Here is a 26,959-nt window from a genome sequence, read left to right on the forward strand (position 1 = left end):
ATATCTATAGAACGCAACTTGATGTAATTTCTTAAAATTTGGCACAGATGTCAAGTCAAGTCAAGTCAATTTTATTTATAGAGCCCATTATCACAAAACATGGTTTGCCTCAGAGGGCTTTACAGTGTACGACATTTCTCTGCCCTTAGACCCTCACATCACCCAAGGAAAAACTCCCGAAAAAGAACCCCTGAACGGGGAAAAAAAAAGAAAGAAACCTCAGGAAGAGCGGTAGAGGATGATGAGGGATCCCTCTTCCAGGACGGACAGACAAGCAATAGATGGCGTAAATAACAAATGAAATACAATCATGGCAAAAAAGGAAAGAGAAAGACAGAGGGGAGAGAGGGGGAGAGAGGCACAGCAATAATAGAAACAGATGCATGTCATATTACAATAACGGTGGTTGTGAAATTATTAATTGCATTCTATGATGATGTTGAGGGTGATGATAACAGTCTCATGCATATGCTGATAGGGAGGTGTCCAAAGGCAAGATCACAACATCAGCGCACCCAGGACCAGACCACAATCAGGGCCAGCGGGGGGGCACAGTATGTCCACTTTGACTCAAGGATGAACGGATTAGATTTTGGTGGTCAAGGACACTGTGTCCACGCTTGTCTCATTCCTGTGAATGCAACATCTCAAGAATGCCTTGGGGACATTTCCTCAACTTTGGCACAAACATCCACCTGGATTTAAGGATGAACTGACTTAATTTTGTTTGTCAGAGGTCAAGGGTCAAGGTCACTGTGACTTTGTCTTTTTTATTCTTGTGAATGTGATATCTCATAAACATCCTGAAGGATTATGGCACAGACATCCACTTGGACTTAATGGTGAACTGATTAGATTTTTGTCCGCATGTGACCAACATGTTTTTGAGCATAACTCAAGAAATTTTTACACTTGTTAGGACATGATTTTGCACAAATGTCTAATAGAATAAAAAGATACATTGATGGCATTTCATATCCAAAAGTTCAAAGGTCAACTTTACCATGACATCATAATGGTCTACAAAACACTTTTCCAGTCATTACTCAACATCAAATCTAATGAGGAAAAGGGAAGTCATATGGTCTAAATTGGCAACACTAATCTTGGATGTCCACCTTAAACTGTGCTGATTGTGTCGATCTTTTGTGCTGCCTGGTTAAAGATGTGTAAAGCACCCATGTTTTAGAATATGTAGCTTCTTTGCATAAACATCTGTATTTGAAGGATTGTTTGCTCTCATGGTAAGTTATGAGTCTAGACAGACATGGATGTAAACTGCAACCGCAACTTGACTGGTTTGCGGAGGCATACAACTGTGAGGCAGTAATTCCACTTTTTATTGTTAAAAGAAAAAAAAAAAGGTCAAGTTGCCGTCATGGCTTCTATCTGGCTCAGGGTGATGGTCTGCTCTGCCTGTGATACAACACTGAGGTTACTGCTTTATGACAGACTAGCTGCATATAATATCTCCACCTACATAGACAGATACCAGAGTTGTATTCTGCAAATTCATGCAAAACAAGGGAGAGCTGTCATGAAACCAAAAATATAAAATATAAATGTATCTCTTTTTGGCTTAATTATTTTTTGTTCTTCAATGTATTTTAGATCAAGAGATTAAAAGAGTGGATATGTGTGCTGTAGCAGCCAAAAAAGCTATTTAATTTCAATTGGTATTCAAACTTAAATGGTTTGTTTTTCTATTTGTAAGACACTAACCACCCTAAATTAAAAAAAAAAAAGCTTCTGAAACAACTTCTATTACCTTGCTATATTTTATGGAATTGTGCCCTCTAAGTTACTAATAAGTGTGTGCTCATTTGTGTTTAGAGTTAGAGTGTGATCATGTACAGATATAGGTTTCGATTGCACGCAGCAGCAATTCTTAGCAATTATTGTCTTTTTGTAACTTCTTGATGCACGTTTAGAGCAAGGAAGGCCACAGTGCTGATTAAACTGTAGTCTAGAAAGCAGAGGCATTAGAGCCGAATATGTGTGTGTGTGTGTGTGTGTGTGTGTGTGTGTGTGTGTGTGTGTGTTGGTTTTTTAAAATTAAAACATGGACAAAAATATCTATCAGCTGTCTCATGTAGAGGCCAGTGAGCGCAATGTGACCCGAAATAACTTACACAGCAGGGCTTAACAGTACCAGTTGCCCCGTTGCCCCAGGCAACCAGATTTGGACCATTGCCAAAAATTTAGTGCGGTCTGGTCGCCTCTCTTGGCAACAATTTCTCGTCTGCTTAGAAAAACAAAGTGAGTCCCTCCGTGTACATTCTTCTAACTAAGTGAAAGTGCTGCTGATGAACAGTTCTACTGTGTGGGACTAAAATAATGGATGAAAAATGTCAAATTTTAATCAAGCAACTTACAGAGCAACACACAAGAGATTTGTATTGATCCTGAAACATGGGGTCCTGAAGAAAAGAGAAGCACACTATGTTTTTGATTAAAAGAATTGAAGACAATTTACCAAGCTGTACAACTTCCATCTCATGTGTGCTTTTCCAGGTAACACATTTAGAGTCACAGAGCTGATAAACAAGAGAGGGCAGCTAAATTGTATAAGGGGGGTTGCAGCAGGTGCATCTGCTATAAAAGACCTAACCAAACTGGGCTCAATAATGAGAGCACAGAAAATCAGGATCCTGACAAACTTTTAATATTGTTTAATACTAGTGTGTCAATAATTTGTCATTTAGTTGATTTAAAATTGCGATCCTTATCAGCACCACAAATACTAGTCATTAAACTTATCATTTAACTTATTTTTGTTATTTTTTTGGAATTGCATTCAAAAGTCCTGTTGTAATAATAACTTATGGTTTTGAAGATTCATTTTCTGAAATGATAATATTAAGAAAATCAAAGAATATTTTTCAAATACTAAAAAAAATGCCCACTTTTACTTAGTGAGTGAGCTTTTTTTGAAGGATAATGACATTTCAGTGGCATTTCAATACAATTTGGTTCTTGAAAATGTGATTTAACAATTTAAAACAGCTCTGACAGTTCTGACAATGTTTAACCTCATGGACTAAATTGTGCTAAATTTGGACTGTTTTTTCATTGCTTTTGGAGTTGCTTACTACTCTAATTTCAAACTTCCAATGAAAGAGACAATGCAATTGCATGTGGCTAATGTGTTGCATCAAAGATTTATAGCTACTGCTATTATTAAAATAAACATTTCTGTAACATTATAAAACCACAATACACTATCAACATCGAGGGCACAATAAAATACAAAAAACAAAAACAATATTCTACAGTGCACACACTACAGTACACATACCACAGTATATGTCACAATACACACATCCCAACAGATACCACAATATACAACTTACATACTAATTTGAAATAGCTCTTATAATATACTCAATGTTTTTTCAGACAGTGTTAATCCTCATATTAAATTCTGTTTGCAATTTTGATTGTTTTGTGATTGTTTCATTACTTAAACTAGTTCACTATGCTGAGTCTAAACTTCAGATTGAACAATAAGGAAACAATTTGTTAGGAACATCCCTATTTAATACGGTCTGGACAACATCAAGCCTTTTTCAAGGTTAACCTTGCATCTTCAAATCGAAAACCTCGGTGGTGCATTAGAATTTGCTGGAGTTAAATATTCAGCTGATTGTAATTTATCCTGTTAATTACATTACATACACATTGCAAATGTGAAATGACAGTGCAGTAAAAGTAGTTGTTCACTCTCATTTCTGTATTATTAAATTATTAATGAAGCTAAGCTATTTGTTCTTAATCTAAAACATAGTATGTGCGTTGTTGTCCTTGACCATCCATGTATCTGCTTTCTGACGTCAGTGAAATAAAGTTGTATTATTGTTGTTTTAAAGGTTGATTGATTAGTTGTTTTACAACACACAGATGCACATTGAAATATAAGTATAACTTCAGTGTTCACTGGTACCTACTTCACTGGGGACAGTGAAGTAGGGTGACACATAAACACAGCATCTAGTTGATTCCCCTACATATTAATGTTACCTTAAAATAGTGCATATAATTGCCATGCTTTTTGTGTTGTTACCTGCACTGTAAAATATATTAACAGCAGCTCAGCCAGCTCCAGTCTCCCTCTGCTCTTCACTGCACGTGTCTTCTCAAGAGGTACAGTGACATATGACAAGTAGAGCGAATCGACATCAAATGTACCTGTGACGGACTTCCCTGAGGTCTGATTACTTCTTCTCTATTTGACACAGAGTCCAACATCTTTTATATTTATCTATTTTTTATATTTCTCCATTCTTGATATCACTTATAATATAGGTAGGAGTTGTAATTGAGCATCCGCTGAACCTCTCCCAGCCAATGTCTAATAAGAGCTTGGCAAATATAACTAAGCAAGGCAGGTCTGTCAACCTCTGGCTTTCTCTGCATGCCAAAACAGTTTGCGTAGAACTCTTTATCAGAGCAAAGGAGTTTAGAAAAGGATGTCTTTTTTAGCCTTTCCAAAAGCATGAGCATGAAAGTAAGGAATGGATTAATCAGAGTGTTCATCTGCTCTAATGTGCGCAGTGGGAATCCCTAAAAACCTAGTATTTCACTCGGATGGGTGTGGTGTTGTAGGACATAGCAGTGCAGGCTTTTGTGAGCTCTGTGACTGTCTCAGCCTGTGCTCTGATTGTACATTCATGATTTTTTCACTAAATGTGATAAGTTGTGTGCATCTTAGTAACTGATGTGCAAGGGTGGTGGATGGTTGAAATTAAGCTGGACTTCGATGTGGGAGTCTGGTGTTTGCTTTCCGTTGATTGTGATGTTTTTTCCTTACACCTTACTATGTACCTCCTTACCCTAATCCTAACCATCCTTCACGTTGTCATCTAAACCTAACCATCCATGTGTGGTTTCTGAATCCTAACCATCCATGCCAACATCTGGTTTGTTGATGTCCCGGCATTAATTGCCATGTGCTGTTGTTGCCTGAACACAACCACATGCAGCATCATCCCACCATGTGCATTTGTTGACATTGTGGTAGCGGCGTCCTGCTATGTAAAGAGCAGATACAGAAGGATACTTACAACATAATATGTCGACAGGGAAGTCCACTGCAAAGTTGCAACATGGAGTGACTTGGGATGAGAACATGTTGTCAACCACACCTCAAAGTTAGTGTCATGCACATCAATATACACATCATGGGGAAATTGTTTGAATCATTCAGAGCAAATTAGCAGTTTAACTTATCCGTTTTTAAGTTATTTTTTTTTCCGAACAAACTGTTTCCAGATTTTTTTCTCCTGTTGTTGAAGTCAACAAAATGCATAAAAAGGCTGTGAAAAAAATCCTGAAAATAATAGCCTGCTGATGTTCAAAGCAGCAGACGTTCCAAGTCATTAAGTCATCACACATTAAGAGCTTTAGCTTGTGTATGAAAAATGACTATTGAATACAATTTAAATCTGTCAGTTCTTTTGGCACCCTGACATGGAGAAAGGATACAAAAGGGGTTTTGATTCTTGAACCGCTCAATAGATCTGAAAGCATCCTCAAAATGAAGCTGACAATTTGCACTTAACTGACAAATCATTTTACTCCTCAGTCGATGTAAATATGGAGGGTAAAACATGAGTAACAGTGTTCAGCTCCTCGGGTATGTGAGGCGCTCAAAGTCCCTGAAGACAACCGGCTTCTGTAAACATCACACATTCTCCTCTCACATGTCAAAATTCAGAAATCCTGCAACCTTGAGTCATTCTTGCCGTCGCTGAACAGAAAGCTAATAGGACCTGACGGGTCACTCACATCAGTGGAGCGTCCGTGCCCTCGGGATTGAGAGATGTAGCAGGGGGCAGGAGCTCTGCCGTATTTGTATGTGAAGAGCCTCCAAATCAAAGGCTGAGCTCAAAGTGTTGTCTTTGCGGGTGTCCTTGATTACATAACACTCACATTATGTATGTTGACCATCGTTCTCAAGGAGTTTTCACGTGTGCACCTCAGCCAGGCCGCTGTGCTGCTATTGTTCTGAGGGCAAACTACATGTGGCACAATCTTTCTGTCTGTCTGCATCAGTGCCGAGGCGCCACAGACCAAAAGCGCTCAAGGCATGATGAAGCTAACCCTTTCAGATAGACAGTGTAGACTCAAAGCAATTCCTTTTAAACACCTATGGGTGTCTGATTCCAGCTGCAAATGGCTGACAGCATCCTGTCAGATGGGATTAAGGAGAGCGTTACCTGCGTGCAGGAGCATAGAAGGCCAAGAGGAGCCGAGTTCTGTGAGCTGGGAATAATTCATTTCTCGGTATTAGCGAAAATGATGTTAGACCTGATCTGAGTTCACTCTTCCGCAGAATATTGGAGCATTTACCAGAGAAAGATTTGTAGCCATGGTGTCACTCAACTGCAGGGATTTTTTTGAAGTGTGACCAAGGAGCTGGATTTAAATGGTATTTTGTTAAAGGTCCAATAACTTTAAAAAAAAAAAAAATCCAATGACGTTTTGCAGTCCAGTCACCAGTAGGAAATGTTGGCATTGAACATTTCTGCAAACCACAATTTTTTTAACTTAATAATATGCAACTGTAACATATCCTTGATTTGCAGAAAATAACAATGCCATCATTCTTCCTGGTTGTTGAGTTGCTTTTTGACTATGCAGGTTTTAGGTACATTCACTTTGATGTTACCAGGTTGTGTGGATCATGCATTGTGCCTGTAAGGAAAAATACATCATGTAAAATATTTTTCCCTGAAAAGTCCGACATGTACCTTATAAGTATACTAGAATATTGTCAATAAACTAAAACAAACACAAAAAAGACAAAAAAGATTTGTTTTGGCTAAATGAAAATAACTTGACATACCTCAGGGATATTACTACCTCACCTGCAGTACATTGGAGGTTGACAAACTCTTGTGCAAATTATCACTGATAAAGTCGACCTGATATAGACAAGCATAAAAATAAGTCGAAATACACAATATTTCTATCCTAATTTAACCTGAGAGCAGAGTATCTTAACCCAAAGCGAGTTCTGTTTTTTTAATGTCGGAACATGACCGAGGCTGATGCATTGACTGTAAGGAAAACACTCCGCTCCAGTGCTGCCGGTCTTTACACTGCTGTGTCCATTTCCTCGCATCACTTCAACAACAAACTGAACATTGACATAGTGAAGAAGCAGATATTAACTAGAAAAGGAAAAATGAAGCATCATGTCATGTAGGACAAACCTGACCTGAACATCATCAGAACCCGGCCTTGACCAGGTTGGGTATTAGCGGTGAAACCTGGGCATATTGGCTTGATCTTTTCCAAAAATGTGGGAAGAATGCAATGAGGAAATGAAGAAAGAAATGACCCAGAAAGTAGCAGGAAAGTACAAAAAAATTACCTGAAAAATGGCACAAAAAAAAACAAAAAAACAACAGCAACAAAATGGGAAAGTAAAAAAAAAAAAAAAAAACAAGGAAAGGAACAAGTTATAACAATTCCACAAAATAATTTTAAATATAAAATTGTGATAATAATAAATACATATTTCACTGGACATTTTTTCCTAGCTTTTGTAAAAATAATTTTCTAAGTCTACCAATTTCTTACAATTTGGGAGACATTTCTCGTCAGGTTGCTAATTGCCTTTCTTTCCCATGTTTTAAAAAGTAATGGCACCAATTTGCTCGGGGTTCAAAGGTTTAAGATACTTGTGAAAGGCATCTGAAAGCAACACAAGAAAAGTTTTGTCCAGGTTTCAAAGGGTTAAAAGGCAGTTCAGGCTTAAAAAATAGATATAGGTGAAAACATAAATTGAAATGATCCTGTACATGGGGGATGAGTAAAGAGTACAAAAGCTTGAGATGGCAAAACACTGCACAGTTGTTTGTATTACAGTGAGACAGATTTTAACAATCACAGGAACAATTATTCTATCCACCATCACAGCGATCGCTTTAAACTAGAATAACTAACAGTAAAAAGTGATCTACTATACAAATAACGTGCACTAGGATGTTACTGATTGGCCAAAGCGATTCTTTGCTTTTTGATGTTGTGTTGTAGAAAGACTGAGCCAGGTTCAACTTTATTGCCCGATGACCCCGTTTTTGTTTTTTTTTTGTTTTTTTTTCTGGAGGCAGCTGCACTGGGAGATCTGCTGTGCCAAAATAGTGGTCAAATTGAAAGGAATGAGGAGGCTGTCTTTGTTTGGACTCCACACAGCTTATATTACAACAGCTCATTACAAAACAGCTCCTGAATACACAGAACATTACAAATTGACATATAACAGTGAAGGGGTAGCTACCCCTAGTTTTAGAGATTTCTAATTAAAGCCTCATTAAAAGCTGTCATAAAACATTAGGTCTTATCTACAGTGGGGTCATGTAAATCATGTAGTGGACTCAGACATACGCACACAGTTGCACACACGCAATCGATATAATTGGTAACGTCTCACCGACCACTTAATTCATCACACTGGAGGTCCTGATTTATTTTGTTTGACAGTGACAGTGCAGTGATTTTCTGTTTCCCCTCCACCCAGTCGGAGACGGAGTGGAAGTCTTTACACCTGCCACTCTTCTGTCACAACCACCACATTCATCGAGACACATTTGTTTCATGATTATTTGTCTGATGTTCTTTTATATGTTTTTTCAAGTTGATAATAGTGGGGGAAAAAAATCTTCTAAGACTAATTATATGATAACGAGTCAGATTCTCCTGGCTTATGAGGCGCTTTTTTCTTTCCTTAAGGTGCCCTCTCTCTGCAGTGGAGGAAATGATTTCAGAGGAGTAGTGTGTGATAAGATGAGACAGAAACCTTGCGGGCATGACTAATGCTACTGAGTCCAATTAAGCTGATGTCTTGTACCCACTGAATTAAATCACCCTGCTATGATCTTGTCTGCCTATGCATATATTTTCCTTTAACTCTGATCACCTGAAAAAAATTTGTCAAGACAGAGAGCCTCAACATATGCACAAATCACCGCTGTGCATATGGTGAACTTTCTATTATTTCTACATTTGCGCCCGCACTATGCCTGTCAAAACACTGAATTCAGGATTTGATGAATGTAATAGGGAAGATAGGAAGTGCAGGAAGTGTGTGCCCTTTCTAAACTGAATGATGTGTTGTTAAAGGGACGGAAACTCTTCATGGAATGGAAATTGACTGAATTCATAGGTTGTTCTCTATAATGAAAATGGCTAGCCCTCCAAATGTGCTGAGATAGCGGGTTACATATATGCTGTCTCCCACAACTGCCACCAAACTACAGTGATTCCCTGTAACCACTGTACCACACCCACTGAGAGTGAATTTATGACTTAGTTAGGCTCTCTGAAGGCTGCAACAGCTTGCCAGTAAAATGATTGTTAGTCTAAAGGAAGTCATAAATCAAAACAGGCCTCAGTTTGTCATTATCTATTAATACTCTGCCGCTCTCGCTCCAGAGTTCTGGAAACAGCCAGAACTTGCACGTTCTCGCCTTCTCCCAAGACTGCAAGATTTCCTCTGAAAGATGGAGGTAAAAGACAGCTCTTCAAAGTTTGCTCAGCTTGTGATTGATTTACCCATCTCTCCACGGTCTGCCTCGTGCGCTGACAGCTCTGGAGGTGGAACAGTGTTGAACGCCTTAATTGAGCCGAATGCGCACAGCTTAAATGCTGCAGGCACAAACCCACACAATTAGGGAGGACTAATGACGTGGGGTATCACCCATTATTTCTCCAAATAACCCACAGGGCTTTCCATATTTAGTATCACTAAGTCTTAATTAGTGATTAGGAGGATGAAATGGAGTATTTAGGCGAAACTGAGCATCTTCACACAAGCCTTTTTTCTGTCAGTTTCTGCATGTTTTGTTGAAACATAAAAGTGGATGTATATAGGTCATTATTTGAAGATCTGTTTGTAAGGTTTTTCTTTTCTGTTGCTGTAATAATTAAAAAATCTTTCTGTCTTTTCAGAGCCAAGATGATATGCATGTCATCCACAACAATCAACTGGGTAAGTCTTATTTTTTCCTTTTTCACATGTAGCAAAAGCCAAAAATAAATGGTTAACAGTTTAGATTACAGCCCATACATCACATTGTAAATATTCTGTACATATGGGGTGCCAGTGAAATATTAAAGCATAAGGAATAAGGAATAATAAATGTACATTTTTGAGGAGCCCTGAAATAAATGACTGTGTGTACTTTTATAATTACCCAGCACATATTTAATAATTACAGGGTACAGATAGCAGCCCTGTGGGCTTAGCCTTTGTGTCATTTAGCAACAGCTATAATAGCTATGTCATGAAAAGGAGCCAACCTACTTGTGCCTCTTTCAATTCAGTTCAGTTTTATTTATAAAGCCCAATATCACAAATCACAATTTGCTTCAGGGGGCTTTACAACATAGGACACCCTCTGTCCTTGGATGCTCACAGCAGATGAGGAAAAACTGTTGTATATTGTTTTATAAAAAAAATAATATATAAAAAGCTAGATAAGTGCACTCAGTAGAGTGCAGATCTCCGCCAGGCGACCACCCGAGCTGATCACGGCTACCCATGACAATTCTTGTAATTTCATCTGAGGCGCGGCAGCACGGTTCAGATGCGTCCCAGCAGCTTTAGAAAAATTCACGCCTTTTTTGAAGGAGCCTCTGCACGTTGCAAAGAGCAGATTGAGTTTTCCTGCTAACATTCACTGTATGTGAAAAAACTATTATAATGAGGATGGACATACTTATATTAACGGAATCACAGCCACAAATCTCAGATCATGACTGGATTTTTAACAGTATTAACTTTGTCACTAGGCTACAGCACGGCGAAGAAGGAAATAACAACAATAGGCACAATTAAAACTGACAAAAAAGAAACCATTTAACCACATAACCTGAATACTTACTTTTGGTAGAAGCAAGACAACATCGAGTAAGCAAAATACTCTGCTCTGAAATTTGAAATGTGAAAAGTGAGGAGTCAGCAGTTAATGATAATATAAAACAGTCAAGAAAACAGGCTGTTCAACAATTATGAATCACTGCAACTAAGAACAATCCTAGCATACATATATGGCTTATGGCCAGTCGAAGATAATAATATAATATAATTTAATCCTCCTTATAGTGTCTGTTGTCCAATTAACTACAATAAATGTCATTTCTTGCTAAATGTCATAACCTATATCAGTTTTGATCTTTAGATGGATTTCTCATTGGACCCCAAAACTACATTACTCTTTTATATCATTAATCATTATTTTTTAGACAATACACAGTTTTATTGCCAAAGCTATAAAGACACATCTGTCTTCTGAGGTTTAGTCTAATCATTTTGTAACAATAATTTTCACCATGTCGGTAGTCACAAAATCAACAAGCTTTTTTCTAATGTAATGTAGTGTGAATTTTATCTGTAAGCATATCATTTTAAGATAAGAGGATTATTAACTGCATTATATTTTCAACAATGAGTATCCCTATCTGATTACCCTAATGCAATATTTTTGTACCCTGTAATTATCAAGTACGAGTAAACACTTTCTCTCCTCAGCACAAAGGTGTTTTCTACATATTTGAGAGCCTCTACCAGGTACTTGATGTAATTTTCAGGCTGTAATAGAAGGTGATATGTCTTTTATATGAAATTATAATCCAAATAATATTTGTAATCCTTTAGATCAGTGTTGCTGTATTGCTGCTGTTTTTTTCTTCAAAGCTGCTATTCATAGCACAGGTCATACTTTGAGCACTGTTATTGTGTTTGGTATTTGAATCCGTCCACATCAGAAGATCTCATTTATAATGTTGGATGGCATTCAAACAGATGACCTATTACTGAGTATTTTCAGTTTTAACTCTGTGCTCAAAGGATTCAAACACATCATCACCTTGTATAATCATGAATAGTAAATTTTGAAATGAAAAACGTTGGGACAGAGTGAGATTTGAATAGAAAATGCTGTTAAATGAAATTGTGAAGGGGACTTTTGTCTGTAGTCTGCCTGGAAAATGTAATCTTCAGAGTTCTTCAGACTTTTTCATAAATATAGCCCCATCTCTTTATCAGTTTGACAGCAACCAGGAATTTCATAAGTAGAGCAAATACAACGAGCTCATGCATGCCTTTCATGCTACAGGGGGCTCATATACAATCACCATCTGAGAGTGATTTTCGGGAGCCTGCAGAGGAGTTTGGAGCCAGTTTTCTGGACCTCTGCCTGTTGTTCATTCAACTGGGTCACCACAGACGCAAAAGCACACAAAAGCAACTTCATAATGCTCTCATTTGGCACCTCGGCACAGGGAGGAAATACAAACAGACAGCTATCTGAAAAATGGAGCCTCACTATCTGGCACCGCCATAGTAATTCCCTTTGTCACAGCAGAAAAGCCACGCTCGCCTGCAGAGAATATTGTTTGTGGGCAGGAATTCAGAAGATGAGTAAAGGAAAGTCAGGCTTTCCATTGTTTTAACAATGCAGCGAACGTCAAAAGGTATAACTGGATTGTTTATTTTAAAGGAGCTGGTGACCTTTTTAGAAGATATTGAAAGTAATCACTCACAGAGTGCCTCGTGCAGCAACATTTTAAATTTCTCTTTTTATTCTCTTAATTTTCTGGTAAGAGAAAAAAAATAAGAGAAGTAAACTCCAGAATCTCCAAATCTTCAGACCCATCCAAATCTGCTCTCACCCGGGTGTGCTCAATGATGAATCCCACTTAATCAAAAGTCACCTATTCGCATAGGTAAGAGCGCCTAAACACCATATAAGGGCAGTTTTTGTGCTGTGTGAAAAGACTTGGCACATGGCCGAGACTGTAGACATGACACCAAAAAAGGCTGTAAGGAGAGGAATAACTTCTGCAGTAGTGAAACTGACGCACTTTTAAATAAACTTAAACAAGGTCGGCTAAATGTGATTTCAGGGAAATTTACTGAAGTATTACAAGTAAAAAAAAAAAAATAATAACTCAAAATAATTACAAGAAAAAGCTACAAGTCCTCATACATATATTAGAGACTGGAACTGAGTTTTTTGCTGGAAAAAAAACTTAAATGATTATCAACAAAGTTGTCAATTAATTTTCTAATTAATCGACAAATTATATTAACTGCACTTTCATATGGTTTATGCACAAAAATCTTTCCCTCCAAAGTAGTGGGGTAGAAGTGAAAAGTTGCATGAGATTAATTTACCCAAGTAACTTAAAGGTTCCTTAGGTTTGTACTTAAGTTCAGTGATTGTGTAAGTGTACTTAGTTAGCATATATTTATAGCTTATTATATTATTTCTCTATAATTTTATAATACAGTCATTAAAATTACTCTAAAACATCCCTTAAATTTGATGAGATGATATTCATGCATTTGTTCATGTTCCTCAAATGTAAAATGTATCTTTTCTTATGCTGGGCAGCAGTTTGTGGACTGTGACTTTTTTTCTCTTATCTTGGTAAGGGTGCTCTCAACCACTCAAATGATTTTCTTTTACCTCAGAGAAGAGCAAAAATAAAATATTGGTAATTCCCAAAACTCAGTGCTTACTACCAAATAAGAAGATATCAGAGAAACAAGCAAAAATAAAAGAAAATGTGTTCAGTTTTCGTTTCTTGCATGCAGGCCCATTGTGTCTTAAGAGGGAACACAGAGTGCCAAATCTAAATGAAATGTCTCACTTAAGTCTGAATAAAATGAGGCTTTATATCAAGTTTGTACCCACTGCACATCTACATGATCACATTACAAAAAGCAGCGTGGGTCCTCGGGCCATATTATGCTGCATGTACTGTTTTAAAAATGCAACTTGCTCCCTCTCAACAGCTAAAGCCTTGGAGAACATCACCTACCAAAATGCCTCAGGAAAAGAAATTGTTCACACCAGACACAATATAAAGATACATAACTGCATAACTTGTTAAAATACAAGTGCTAAAGCGTTCTCCATCAGTGCCCAGGGCCCGAGTCTCCACTGAATTTAACATAATCTCTTTTGGCACAATCAACAAATGTCTGTTTCCCACACATTTTATTGCAGCTTCACAGTAAGAGCATAAATGTTAGCTGACAGGAGAACAGTTCCTCAATTGGCCATTAAATTTAGTTCATAAATGTAGAAATCTTACACTGAAACTGTATCTCCCGTCTCCTTCTCTAAATCGGTTTATATTAAAGGATATCAAAACAACATTATATTCTGCAGTCACGAAAAAACATAATAACAACAATCTTCTAAGGCCTTTGGCTATCGAGTCCAATCAGTGAAGTCAATTCACTTCATTCTCAGAGTTGTAGTCCGAAGAAGAATAGATAAAATGATGTTTTTTGCCGTGTCACAGTGATGAATAATAATGCATGTAGAACTTTTTCAATTTAACTTTTAAAGTTTGTAAGGTGGTTTCAAATCATGCCCTGTGTTTTAACTTCTTCTTTAAAAGAGCGATGTGTACAATTTAGGGGGATTTAGTGGCATCTAGCGGTGAGGATTGCAGATTTCAGCCAGCTGAAACTTCTCCAGGTTAGGATTTCTTCAGTGTTTGTTGGAGGTTTCTACCAGGAGATAAATTATCTGTCGAGGTCTCTTCCAATTAAAAACAAACAGACCAAGTGATTAAAACAGGTAAAAACACCAAATACAGCAGCTTGATGTGACAAAATAGTGTTTTTCCTACCTCGTTTGACATGTTGCAGAGGGGCTGCTTGCCCAACGCATGCTAATGTGTGCTCACATGTTTTCTCCAATTTAAGATCCAGATATTCAGGGGTATTTACCGGAAGCCAAATAATCTGCAGAGGTCTCTTTCTCTCCAAAACAAATGGGCCCAATGATTTTAAACCCGTAAAAACACAATATAAAGCCATTATATGTTAAAAAAAAAAAAGAAAAAGAAAAGAAAAGTAAGAAAAGTGTTTTTCTAATGCTGCTTTTTCAGAGGGGTCTATAACTGTGCTGGCCAACACAAATATGTGAAGGGCTGTATCTAGAGCCAGTGTTTGGTTTATCTGCACTGGGCCACTGTAGAAACATGGCAATGAAACATGGTGATCACCATTGGCAAGGACCTGCTGTCTGTGTAGACGTATATGGCTCATTCCAAAGGTAACAAAAAAAACAACTTTTCTTGTTTCCAGGTGATTATACACCGAAGAAAACATGCTTATTTTATTATATTCCATTTCTGCCAATACATGCATCTAAATCTTACACACTGGACCTTTAACTCTTGCTTGAGAGCACTCATACTGCATACATATGTGCAGTGTGTGGCAGTAATGCATTTTGACAGAAGTAGCTTTTAAGCATTGGTCAAAGTCTTACGTTTTATCCTGATTCAGACATTTTGATGTCTTGTCTGCCAAGCTCAGCTGTTTCAGTAAGTTGATGTGAGGCAATAATGTTCTTATCTCTTATGCAATATATAAAGGAGGCAGCTTTGACTAGAATCCAGTTGGTTATTCACCCAGACCACAGAAATGTTTTACTTTACTGTTAGGCTGATTTTATATTCTGTACCTTTTAATTAAAGCATGTAATGTATTTCTCAGACTTTTTCATTTTAGTTGAACAGTCAGTGCAGATATATAAGACCTGGTAGGGAAAGCACAAGGTCCTAAAAAATCATAAAATTTCACCTTTCAGACTAGTGTTTTGTTGATCAGATTGTGTTTTAAACATTTTATGGTGAGACAGTGATTTTTGGAACATTAATAAAATAGAAGAAAATATCAAAAGGTTAAAATTGGAGTCTAGTACAACATATTTTGTGCTCTCCCAGTAACGACAATTCCTGCTAGTTGTACGGGTAATGCGTGCCTTACACCAAATGGCTTTTCAAGCCATTTCTGTGCTTCAGCCAAATTTCTAATGTCAAGAGTAAAATCATGAGAGTTTTGTCTCTGTTGTTGCGCGCTCCTTTTGACCTTGATCGTTTAGTGTAAGATGGTCATAAAACGCAGTACGACATGTCTTGACTCAGTCTTTTTCTCCTCTTGACATTGCAATCAAATCAGATATGTTTAAAAGTATTCCAAGTCTTGGCTGATGCAAATATGTCAGTTCATTAATGTAAAATCAACAACCAATGGCTGCGCTCTCTCCAGCAGAAGCAGCAAACTGGCTATACAGTAAACATAGGGGGATTTCCAGGGAGATGCAAGAATGTGAACAAGTCTCGGTTCCCTTTGACTGTGGACAAGGAGGAGAGACTGATGTGATTAATTGTGCGTGTATCTGATCAGGCAAGCAGCACTTACTTTAGGAAGAAATCCTAATTTTTGAAACGGTTCTCCAATCAATCGCATCGTCTCCTCCCACTGAAATAGCGCAGGCTGATAGTGAGTTGAGGTTGCAAAGTCCAGAATGTAGAATTTATAACCAAATACAGTTTATCTTTATGGAATATATTGATTCAGAATTGACAAGAATACCGTCAACATGTGACAGCTTTTATCTTGTGTTATGTGTTTTTGCAGACATGTAAGGAATTGTTAAAATGTCATTTTTCTCCGGTGGAGTTTGGTGTAATATTTTCCACCAGAAGCAGGATGGGAAAGAATATCAAAAAGAATGTAGTCATACTCTTGCAAGATAGTGACCCTGCTACATGATTTGTAAAAGAAAGAGTGTGTCTAAAAACTCACATTGTTTTGATGTAAGATGGTTTTAGACTTAAGCATTTAAAAGTATTGTCGAAGTCCTTTCAGAGTCTTCTGGTGAATAGAAGGCGTACGTGGAAAGAAACCTTGATACAGATACAAGCAGTATTTTAACACGTCATTCATGATACGATCTCTTTATGTAAAACCACTTGGCTACATTACATTGTGGTCTAGTGGTGCTGCAATGGTGAACAAATCAGTATTTCAGCCTCTTCTAGTCTGTTTTTCTTCCGGTCTCTTCTGGTCGTGGCCAGTATCTGTATTTCTCAGTATGATTGTTAAACTCTGTTGCAGAACATTCCCTCTTTGACCTTCAGGGAATAGCACCAAGATCAAGTGTTCATTGTTGATGTTGGAGAAAAATAAATGACCTTTAGGTTTTGGTTCTAGGAAAAAGAAAAATGTTCTAGCACACAGCAGATGCAAGGTGCATTGACAAAAGCTGTTTTTCTTTCAAGTAGATTTTTCTTTTTAACGTGTAGTGTTTGATCGTTGAGGTCGCAGGGCAACTGTGTTCCACAAACAATGAATGGTATTGCTTGAGAGCAAAGAAGGTGTGCCAGAATTTAAATCAGATTATCACTATAACAATAATTACGCCCAGGAAAGCAGTGCTACTGTCCCCTCAGCAGTTGTATTATATTCATGAAGTGGCTCGTAGCCAGCTCCTTCAGGCCAGGGAGATCCGCATTGTGTCCTCAAGAAGCTACAATGTTCACAAGATGTTGACTGAACTCTTCCTGTGTACCAACTAGCATTCCCTGTGTATTTACTTTTGCTTATTTTCTGTCTGTTACCCTCTCGTGTTTCTTGGTGACTGGCTGCGTGCCAATTCTGTTCTTTCTGTTTTTCTGTCTTTATTATTCTGAACACGGCTGATGACTTATTTTCAAATTAAAGAACACCATCCTCGGAAATGTAGCAAACAGTGGTGGTGTATATTGATGAATGGGGTATTAACTCATCCATCTTTCAAAACAAAAATCAGCTTTTCAGAGGTGAAATAATTCTCAACTACTATTATGGATAATGAATGGATTTCGTAAGCAAAACCTGGAATCTGTTAAGCGTTAATTGCCTTAGCTACCTGAATTATTGATGGAAAGTGACGGTTAAGGGTGGAGTTCAGCTCTCATTAGTCTTCGGCAGGGTTGTCCATAGAGTCATGAACTCTGGAGAACCTCTAATGAGGGTGATGATCACAGATTGTAGACGCTTTTTTCCCAACCTTTACGTGCTGCATCTGCTGTGTGGTTTTTCTGTATGTGTGTTTGTGCCTTACGACTCGGACTGAATTGTAATGAGCTAACTTTTACAGGAGAGTGACTTTTCTCTCTGTTGGCTTTTTCCTCATGCATAGCTCTCACACTCTCACAACCCTGTCCTCCATACTTGTGAGGACCATCAGTTACATAACGCATTACCCAGCTTCCTTACCCTAACCTTAACCCTCACCATGAAATGCCTAGCCCGAACCCTAACCTAAATGTAATTCAAACCTGAACCTTAAAGGGTAATGTTGGCATTTTTCAACCTGGACCCGATTGTGTCTTAGTGACTGATGTGAACAACATTTTTTCTAAACTGGTCCAATATTGAGAAGGAGGGCTAGAACAACACCCACATTGTTACTAGATGGGTCAATTATGCACCATTACTGTACATCCATTGAAAGTGGTTATTTTAAGTAAGTGTCAGAAGTTACCTTTTTTTCAAATCTTTTAGCTGACACGAAACTATGTCTTCTGTACTTAAGCACAACAAACTATTCCTGGCACTACTCCCTCCACCTTTGACTCGCGTTTCCATTGTTGTTTTCCTGTAACAAGTCACGACCTGTGAAATCTGCCAGATTTTCAGGTGAGCGAGACCAATAAACCCAATAATAATAATAATAATAATAATAAAGAGATCAGATTTAGTAAATTCAGACAAATAATAACAATCTTAGCCAGGCTGTGGCAAAGATGACTACTTTTAAGGGATGTACATTAACAGTGCACTGGTCAAGCCATTTCTAGCAAGCTCTAATAATTTCCTTTTTTTTTAAAAAAAAAAAATCATGTTAATGTAAATAGTTTGGCAGCACATAGTGGAGGTTTCCAGTAACCACTTATTAAAAGCAGATGTGCTGAAATTCTATTGTGAAAGGCGCCACGGGGATACAATTTTCATCCGCTGTGTGGTTAGTTTATTCTTAGTTTATTGTTTGATAAATTTGTTTATTACCGGAATTGATTTGAACTTTTTTTTTTTATTGTAAAAGTCTTTTTTTTTTTTTTTTTTTTTGACACAAATCAGTTTATATCTTAACGCAGATGCTCTCCACACACATTGGAGATCACATTGTTCAGATCAAACAACTCTGACACTAACTGACCCACCCTGGATCATCAAACTGTGAGTAAACACAGTTAGTTGATCATATCTAATGTCCTGGCATCTGTAGGCGGCTATTTCAACCATGTTATTTAGAAGCCGCAATAGTGCATAATTGCCCCATCTGGTTACATTGTAAGCATTGTTCCCTTTCTCTCAAACCTGGACCCATTTTTAAAAAATGTTCACATCTGCGACTTAGACACAAAAATATGGGAAAATAGGGTCTAGGCTGAAAAATGCAGAAGTTACCCTTTAAAACCAAGTCTGAACCCTGGAACAGGCCCTTAAATGTCTTTATGAAGGTGAGTAAAATGTCCCAACTTTCCAAAAATGTCCTCAGTCTCAAGGTCTATAACCCAAATTGGTTCTCACAAAGATAGATGCACGCGCGTGCGCACACACAAACACACACACACAAACACACACAAACACAAACTTCCTTGCTTCCTTTGCAATCGTAGTGCATCTCCTTATCTTGCTCTGCTTCCTCATTGCACTCCCTTCCTGTGGGCTGCCCCCTCCCTGCTTTTTCCCTCACCCTGTTTTACTGAGAGATATTTATGATGCTGACCTTTTCAGCAGTAAGCTGAAAGTTAAATACACCATGCTCTTTATTGATATTGTGCGGGGCAATTAAAAGTCTGTATTAATATGAGAAGAAGGCTGATAGAAAATCATTTCACTTGCTGCATGACACATTGGGCCGATGCCACACTAGATGATTGCATATGGGGAAGGTAAATTATTTTTATATGGCTAAATCAAACTCTCAACAGCCTAAAAAGTTGGCTGTATTGAATTTGGGCTTCAAGATTGAATATCGCCGGATGTCTGTGGATTGGCTATTAAATCCTGGTGCTGTCTGGTGTGACGGTCATGCTTAGTTTGGTCGGGAAACTGCAACCCAATTCTCTTCGGTGCAGCATGTCTCTCAGATGCACCGCTTTGGACGTGAGGAAGCGAGAGATGGAGGGGGAATTTTTACGAGAAGGATGATTCTGGGCCATCTTGTCTCGGGGAGTCCAATGATGTGACTCACTGGAGTGTAGCAGGTTTTACACCAGCACAATCAGCTGCTGGATGAGAAAGTCAGGCCCGTCTACTATGGAAATGAGCTATTGACATCCTCTGTCATCTCTAAATATGTGCCGGCAATGAAGAGCTCTGGATCTGTCATGACAGTTTCATTGTTCCCACAACAGCCTAATGGCTCCACTTGCAGAATCTTATCCCTCTCGAGTTCTGCAGACATCTGTCATTTAAATTGCACTATTGATCTGCTTTCCCTCCTTTACGCTCCTCCTTTTTCTTACTGAATTCTGAACTATATTTAAAGTGCCACTCTCCCAAACGTACCCACGCATTCATTTGTGCATGCTCACTGTTGGTTGCCTTTCAATGGATGAGTGTTTATTGAACTGTGGGGCCGGAGCTACTCCGGGCTGGAATGAAACGCTCCTGTGACAGCTCTGGTGACCGCACACACCTGCTTCGTGACACTGATGGAGATGACAGAGCTCCAGGAGTGCCTAGAGGTCAGTGTGCTCTCGGCTCCTCTGCCACTTGGCAACGTCTGCCATCTCGCTCTAAGGAAGTGTCACTATTGATTTGTGCCAATGAGGTGACAACACTGCGGGGCCAGGCCACTACGAGAGCACACATCTACATTCGAGTGCAGATATTTACTACACCCTCCTGCATGGGTGCACACACCAAGAAATACAAACAGATTTTTATTCATCATCCTCAATCCTAGGGCTGTAGCTATCCATTATTTTAGTAGTTGAGTTTTCTACCCGTTAATCCATTAATTCATCATGGATAAGAAATACTTTTGCTTTGAAATAGAGCAAAAATAAATATGCAAGAGGAAAAATGAGTCAGGTTTCTTAAATATACAAGTAATGTTTTTTTCCCCCTTTTTTTCTGAAATTGGATGCAGTAAGTGAAGCTTAGGGTTTCACAAATTGACTCCAGCATTTTATTTTCTGTGGTTATGTCCCCAAATGTGACAATTTTGTTCAAGAAATGCTGCAGTCAATGTGAAAGTGTTACTAGCTGCCATATTGATTTACGTTCTTTAAAGGGAAATTTTGCCAGTTGTTCATCTGCTCGTTGTCACTGCCGTGTGGGTAGTTTGTGCAGATGAACAGTGTTGGTGGCCTTCCTCTGTTCTGTTCAGAGTGCACTGCTCATTGCCTGGCGGGGGCTTCCCAGGTTTTGCGAATTATGCCGACGGATGACCTCCAGGAGCTGACAGACCAGAGGGAGGCTCCTGTTAATGTTGACATCACCCTATGTCAGGTCTACTCTGTGGACAGGATGCTCTCTGTTGAGATACAAAAGTATTGACATTATTGTGGTAAGCTAGTTTGGTGTTACAATAAACACATAGGGCAACGTTTTAACATTGTCTTCAATAAACTTGTGTGGCTTGGAGTAAGTTTGCAGGCGTTACCTCTTTTCCCTCATGAAAGTTGTTTTTTGATAGCCTTGCTCCTGTATGTGATGTGCATATAACTATCCTTTTTTAGCAATGAACACTCAATACACAGTTTCTGATTTGTTTCAGGTTGACTCCCAAATTTCCCAAACTATGACAATATCTATAATTTTCTCTTTTTCTTTTCTCTCTAATAATTTTTCAGTCTGCACAGAAGTACATAGCATAGCACACTAATTAGCACAAAAAATTGCTTGACTTGAAGCACTGATGATTAGAATCTCTGACTTTTAAGAGGTAGCTCTAGTGTTAGCTGATGACAGTAGCTGCGTTTTTTTATCTTGTGTATGTTATTTTTGGTCAAAACTTTTTTACCTCAGCAGCTGTTATTGAAGTTTGAGTGACAAGTAGAATAATTGCTCTGTCGACCCAGTCAGAGCTGATCAGATTGATGGATGAGAGGAGCAGCTGCTGTCGAGGAGTGATTGCAAACTTTAAGACCCAGCACAATTAACAATTGAGTTTCACTTTAACTGTAGCTGGTGTTTACTGCTCCATCTGTCCCAAGAGTACGCTCTGTGCCCCAAGAGTGTGGTGCAATGCAAAGTTGAACAGTATATATATATATATATATGTATTCCAATAGCATTTCTATTAAAAGTCCAGCTCCAACAATATAAAATCTATACGTGGCAGCAGATGTTTTGTTTGTGATGGACCACCACAAATTAATGAAAACCCGGGGTTAATCAAAGCTACGATGATTTTCAGTAATTGTGTTACTTGTTTTAGCCCTACTTGATTCTTTAATCAGTTCAATCCCCTGCCCTATGTGTGCAGAGCCTGCAAGGCAATGACACAAAACCTTTGCACAGAGGTGAGAGACCAGATGGTGATGGCCTTTAAAGGGTGGCTCCACGAATTGAGAAAAGCATCAGATCAGAGAAAGAAGGAGGCAGAATTCTCCTGTGTCTCATTTCATCCAATATATTTCAAGGCTGATACAGTGTTTTTTTTCTATGGAGTGCCCTCTGTGGAATACTGAATGAGTGAGGGGAGACAAACGAACACTAGACCCATGCTTTCTAGTTCCATCAGCCTGGCAAAATAAAATCATCTGTTCCAAGGTGACAGGGGCTTTGGCTTCAGCTCCCCAGAAACCTTCAATCTCTTTCATTCGAGGCATATTATTTTCAGCCAAGAGGCATCCTTTGATAATTTCACTTAACCACCGAAAAAAGAGCTTTGTGGCATGTTTGGCAGCAGGGTGCTGCTTCCCATCTTTGTTCCGCTATTAAACAGATGAATTGATAGCACACTATCACCTCTGGTAATACTGCTATTAATACATCTATAGTTGAAACTGCAGCTACTAATAGCATTACCACTGTGACAACTGGAGAATGTCTGTGCAAACATTAAATACACCTTGTCAAGCAATCAGAGTGACCTTAACAGCCATCGCAATGACTGCAAACACCTGGCATCAGCCACTGCCAAGTAAAAGTCAAGGTTTCAGGAACACAAGTTTTATAGTGCTTTAGAGGAAAAGAGAAACAGAGAAACAAGACTAAAGGCCTTTATCACACCAAGTAGTATTATGCCTTTTTTGAAATTCGTCATCAGAAAAAAACAACATAAACCTTGCACTACAGCTGCCCCTTGAAAGTCAGAGACTCGAATCATCAGTCAGAGACCCCTCAGTTGACTGAGCTTCTTTCAAGCCAAACAGTCATTTTGTTTTGTTTTTGTGCTAGTCCCTGTGCTGTGCAGTGTACTTCTGGGGAGATTTTATAGTGGAGTGAGCGCCCTTGGGTTCCACACCACTCTTTGGTACAGGCTGCTGCGTAGAGGCAGGCAGCGACACAGAGGGAGGCAGCTCTGCACTGTGAGGCTCGGAGTTAACATTATTTTCTCGCTCTTTTGCTGAGAAGTGGTGAATGTGCAGCTCACAGCAACTTAATACGACACAGTCTCTGGCTTTTGTTTGATATCAAGTGTCAACATAAAAACACGCTGCCGATCTGTCGCTGTTAGCACTGTTAGCTTGTTTATTATATGAAAACAGCTGTCACACTAAATGTCCTGCTTACCTAAAACTTTATGCGGAAAAAGACAGATTGTCAAATAATAGTTGAATATTCATATTGATCAGCCAAATCAGATCTGACTGGCATAACTCTGAGTTAGGTATAACCCCATCTTGCACACTGAATCCTTTGTGATTTATTTTTTTTGTTGTTGCAAAAGTTCATAATATAAGATAAAAAATAACACATTTCTTCCCTTGCTCTGCTCCACAGGAGGTAGGCCTACCTCTATGTCATCACGCTCTGCCCACTTCATTTATTTGGCACAGCGGATACCTGAGTTATGAAATGATACTGTGCGGCTATTAAATACACTCTTCTGTAAGCATCATCATTGCTGTTTTACATTTTTGGATACGCTAACGTTACCCTCACTTGTCTTTGAAGATTTCAGGAAGGACACTGTTCCATCTATTTCCTCCAACTTTTCTTGCTGGCCTCCTGTCTACTTCTGCCCCGTTTCTCACTCTTCTTACGGCTGTATGTGTACTGCAGGTTTTGCCGCGTTTTCTTCCCTCTTCTTGATCAAACAGCTCTCAAAAGGCTTTTGACAGATGCGAAAAAATGCAAAAAAAATCAAACCTGTTCCGAAAACTTTGTTGATGGATGAAAGTTTCTTAGTCAGTGTGTAAACGTGATTGGCACAGTGATTTTTAAAGATGAACATACAGACTTGGTGTGCAAAGGCTTTAAGACTAGCGGCTCTGTGTCAGCTGTACTTAGTGGTGCTTTGAACTAAATTCTCACTCGGGCATTGATGGCACTAGAAAAAAGTCAGTGGATCACCAAAGCAGGATTCATCATCCCTGGACTACTGAGACCCAAGAGTATGAGAATTTATTTAAAGCACTTCTAGACAGTATGCACAAACCACCAATTTGATTAAAAACCAAGAAAAAAACAGGCCCTTTTAGATGCTTTTTAAAGATGTGCAGCAATTTGGCTTTTCTAAAACTCATACATGTCAGTGTGTTACTTTACAGATGACTGTCAAGCAGATGATAGAAGAACAAGTGTAGACAATAAAAACAAAAGAGAAGAACGTTTTAACAAGGGATGCACAATGATAGGCACATCATTGGTATTGATAGATATTAGCTTTAAAATGAAATATTGTAATAGCCAGCATATCGATTTCTGCCAATATCACAAACCAATATATTTTTATTTTATTGATAAAGTGAACATATAAAAAAATCCCAAGTTGAATTATTTTTCTTATTTTGCACGATAAATTAATATTAAATACGAAAGGCATTGTTTTTTATATCTCAATCTGCTGGTGGGCCATCAAGATGAGAGTATGCAAAATATGAAGTTAAATCCACTAAATGAGAGACTGGATGAATTAGGATGAATTAGGTATGGAAAAAAAGTGTATATATCGATATGGGTAATTGGCCAAATGAGTTGTTATATATCGGCATATCGGATATTAGCAAAAAATCCAATATTGCGCATCCCTAATTTTAACAATAAAACAATAAATATAAATATTTTATATTTTATAATTTTATATAATAAATAAAACTAATGAATGCAAGACAAAATAATAATGAAAATGTAATACAATATACCTTAAAGCTATTATAGCAACAAAAAGAGTGAAATATAAACTAGACTGTGGAACTAGGTGAAATTGATTAAAAAGGCATAACAAGAATTAAATGGATGACAATTAAATCATGAAGTTGAGGAGCAAACACAGCAAAAGCATGAAAATGTCTGTGGTGCTATCTTGCCTCTGGAACAGTCAGAGCTACTCTGAAGACCTGAAAAGCCTCCCACTGGTCACATGACACAACATAAAGACGACAGCGCATAGTTGTCAAGGTTGTAAGCTTCGTTTCAACGTTGTGGGGGTCACATATGAAACAAGGGGAGGTTTCTTCCACCAGAAAATATTGTCCATCAAACTTTCATGTCCTGCATTTTTATTGTATTTTTCTGCACTATGTGTGCTTTTTCTGCATCAATTTATTGTGTAAATATCTTGAATTTTGTTAAAATAAAAGTCCTCCGCTACTTGCGTGTTTTTATTGTGGGCAACAAATGCATGTGCTCTAAATTATGAGGGGGACGAGCAATGCAAGGGCAAAGTGTAAAGCATGTTTACTTATTAATATTCTTCTCAGCCCAGAAACATCCCTGGGTAATTGCATTCATCTAGGAAAAAAGTGTTTTGTGGCATACAAAGGCTTTGCCCTATAATTAAATACAGGTAGACGTATTGATTGCACAGTTGTCATCTTGCATGAACTGCTGTGTGTGTCAAGGGAGTGCACAGAGGTGATGTTAACCTGATAGTAGAAGGACACAGGAATGATGGAGGTGAAGAGGAGCGTTATAACAGGATTTTTCCTTTTCTTGCCGTTGTTTGATGATTAATCGAAACCCATTAGTGTGGAGACGAGGCCAGTGAATTCAGTCTTAATTAGTTTCTTTTTTTACCCCTCATTCTCCTTTGCTTTGACACAGGGCGTACGCATTATCTACACAATGAGGGAATGGCAACCTGCTTATCTGATTTTGCCGTTAGTCTCACGCAGCTGGCATTATTGCTATACTGTGCAGTATCAGGGGGCTGGTACCTCACCTGGGGCTTTAAAATGCACTTCTTTATGTGAAACCAGATGCACACACACGTACACACACAGCCATTCATTTAGCAAACTCAGCAGAAGGACATTTAGAGGTGGTGTAGTGGTATTCACTCTTTAAGCCCAGCTCTCTGTGGAGGTTTGATCTGTTGGGAAATGGACATGCTGAGATTTAGCAAGTACATTCAACCCCACCCCCCAACCCACCCCCACCACCACCAGGGCTCCAGGATCAATGTGATCTTTGTTATGAGCGCCGCAAAAGAGCGACACACCCACCAGCACTTAATTAAAAAAGATGTGACACAGATACTGTTCTGTGACATAGTGTCTGCCCCTGACCCCGCTGCTAATATCTGAACCCAGGGTGGGAATAGGTTCAAGTAGTGTAATTGAGGAGGAGGCAATTCATCTAATCCTGCCATTGTCAGCACTCGCCCTTCCCCTTTTCCCTTGTATTGCTTTTGCACTACTCCACAGGGAAGATTATAGACCTGTCAGCAGTGCTTTTGCTTATTTACGTTTTGAAACACTAAAATACACCAAGTCAGCATATTAGTCTGAAACTTTGAAGAAAAGCTCGTAATTTATGACGTGGTATGCCCTTTATGACTACATTCTGTACAAATAAAAGCTAATTAAAGTGTTAAAAACAACTGAGAATTTTTTGGCAGAAAGCCCTGTTTGTTTGAGCCCAAATTAAATAGAAAGTATGCATGAAAATCCCAAAACTTCCTCATTACTGGGAAGTTTATGAGATGCCTGTCAAAGTGGGAAAACTCTGCTTTTTTTTCATACT

General features: G+C 38.5%; 1 protein-coding gene across 1 annotated transcript in view; it reads left to right on the forward strand.

The window, feature by feature from the left end:
• b3glcta (beta 3-glucosyltransferase a) overlaps nucleotides 1–26,959 on the forward strand; it is a 92,355-nt gene that overhangs the window by 23,472 nt on the left and 41,924 nt on the right. Inside the window, exon 3 of the mRNA XM_042487441.2 lies at nucleotides 9,958–9,997. Coding sequence (XP_042343375.2) covers nucleotides 9,958–9,997 — 40 coding nt within the window. The remainder of the gene's footprint in view (nucleotides 1–9,957; nucleotides 9,998–26,959) is intronic.

Source organism: Plectropomus leopardus, chromosome 6 (genome assembly GCF_026936395.1).
Source record: "Plectropomus leopardus strain MGB_pleo_1.0 chromosome 6, ASM2693639v1, whole genome shotgun sequence".
Classification (NCBI taxonomy): domain Eukaryota; kingdom Metazoa; phylum Chordata; class Actinopteri; order Perciformes; family Serranidae; genus Plectropomus; species Plectropomus leopardus.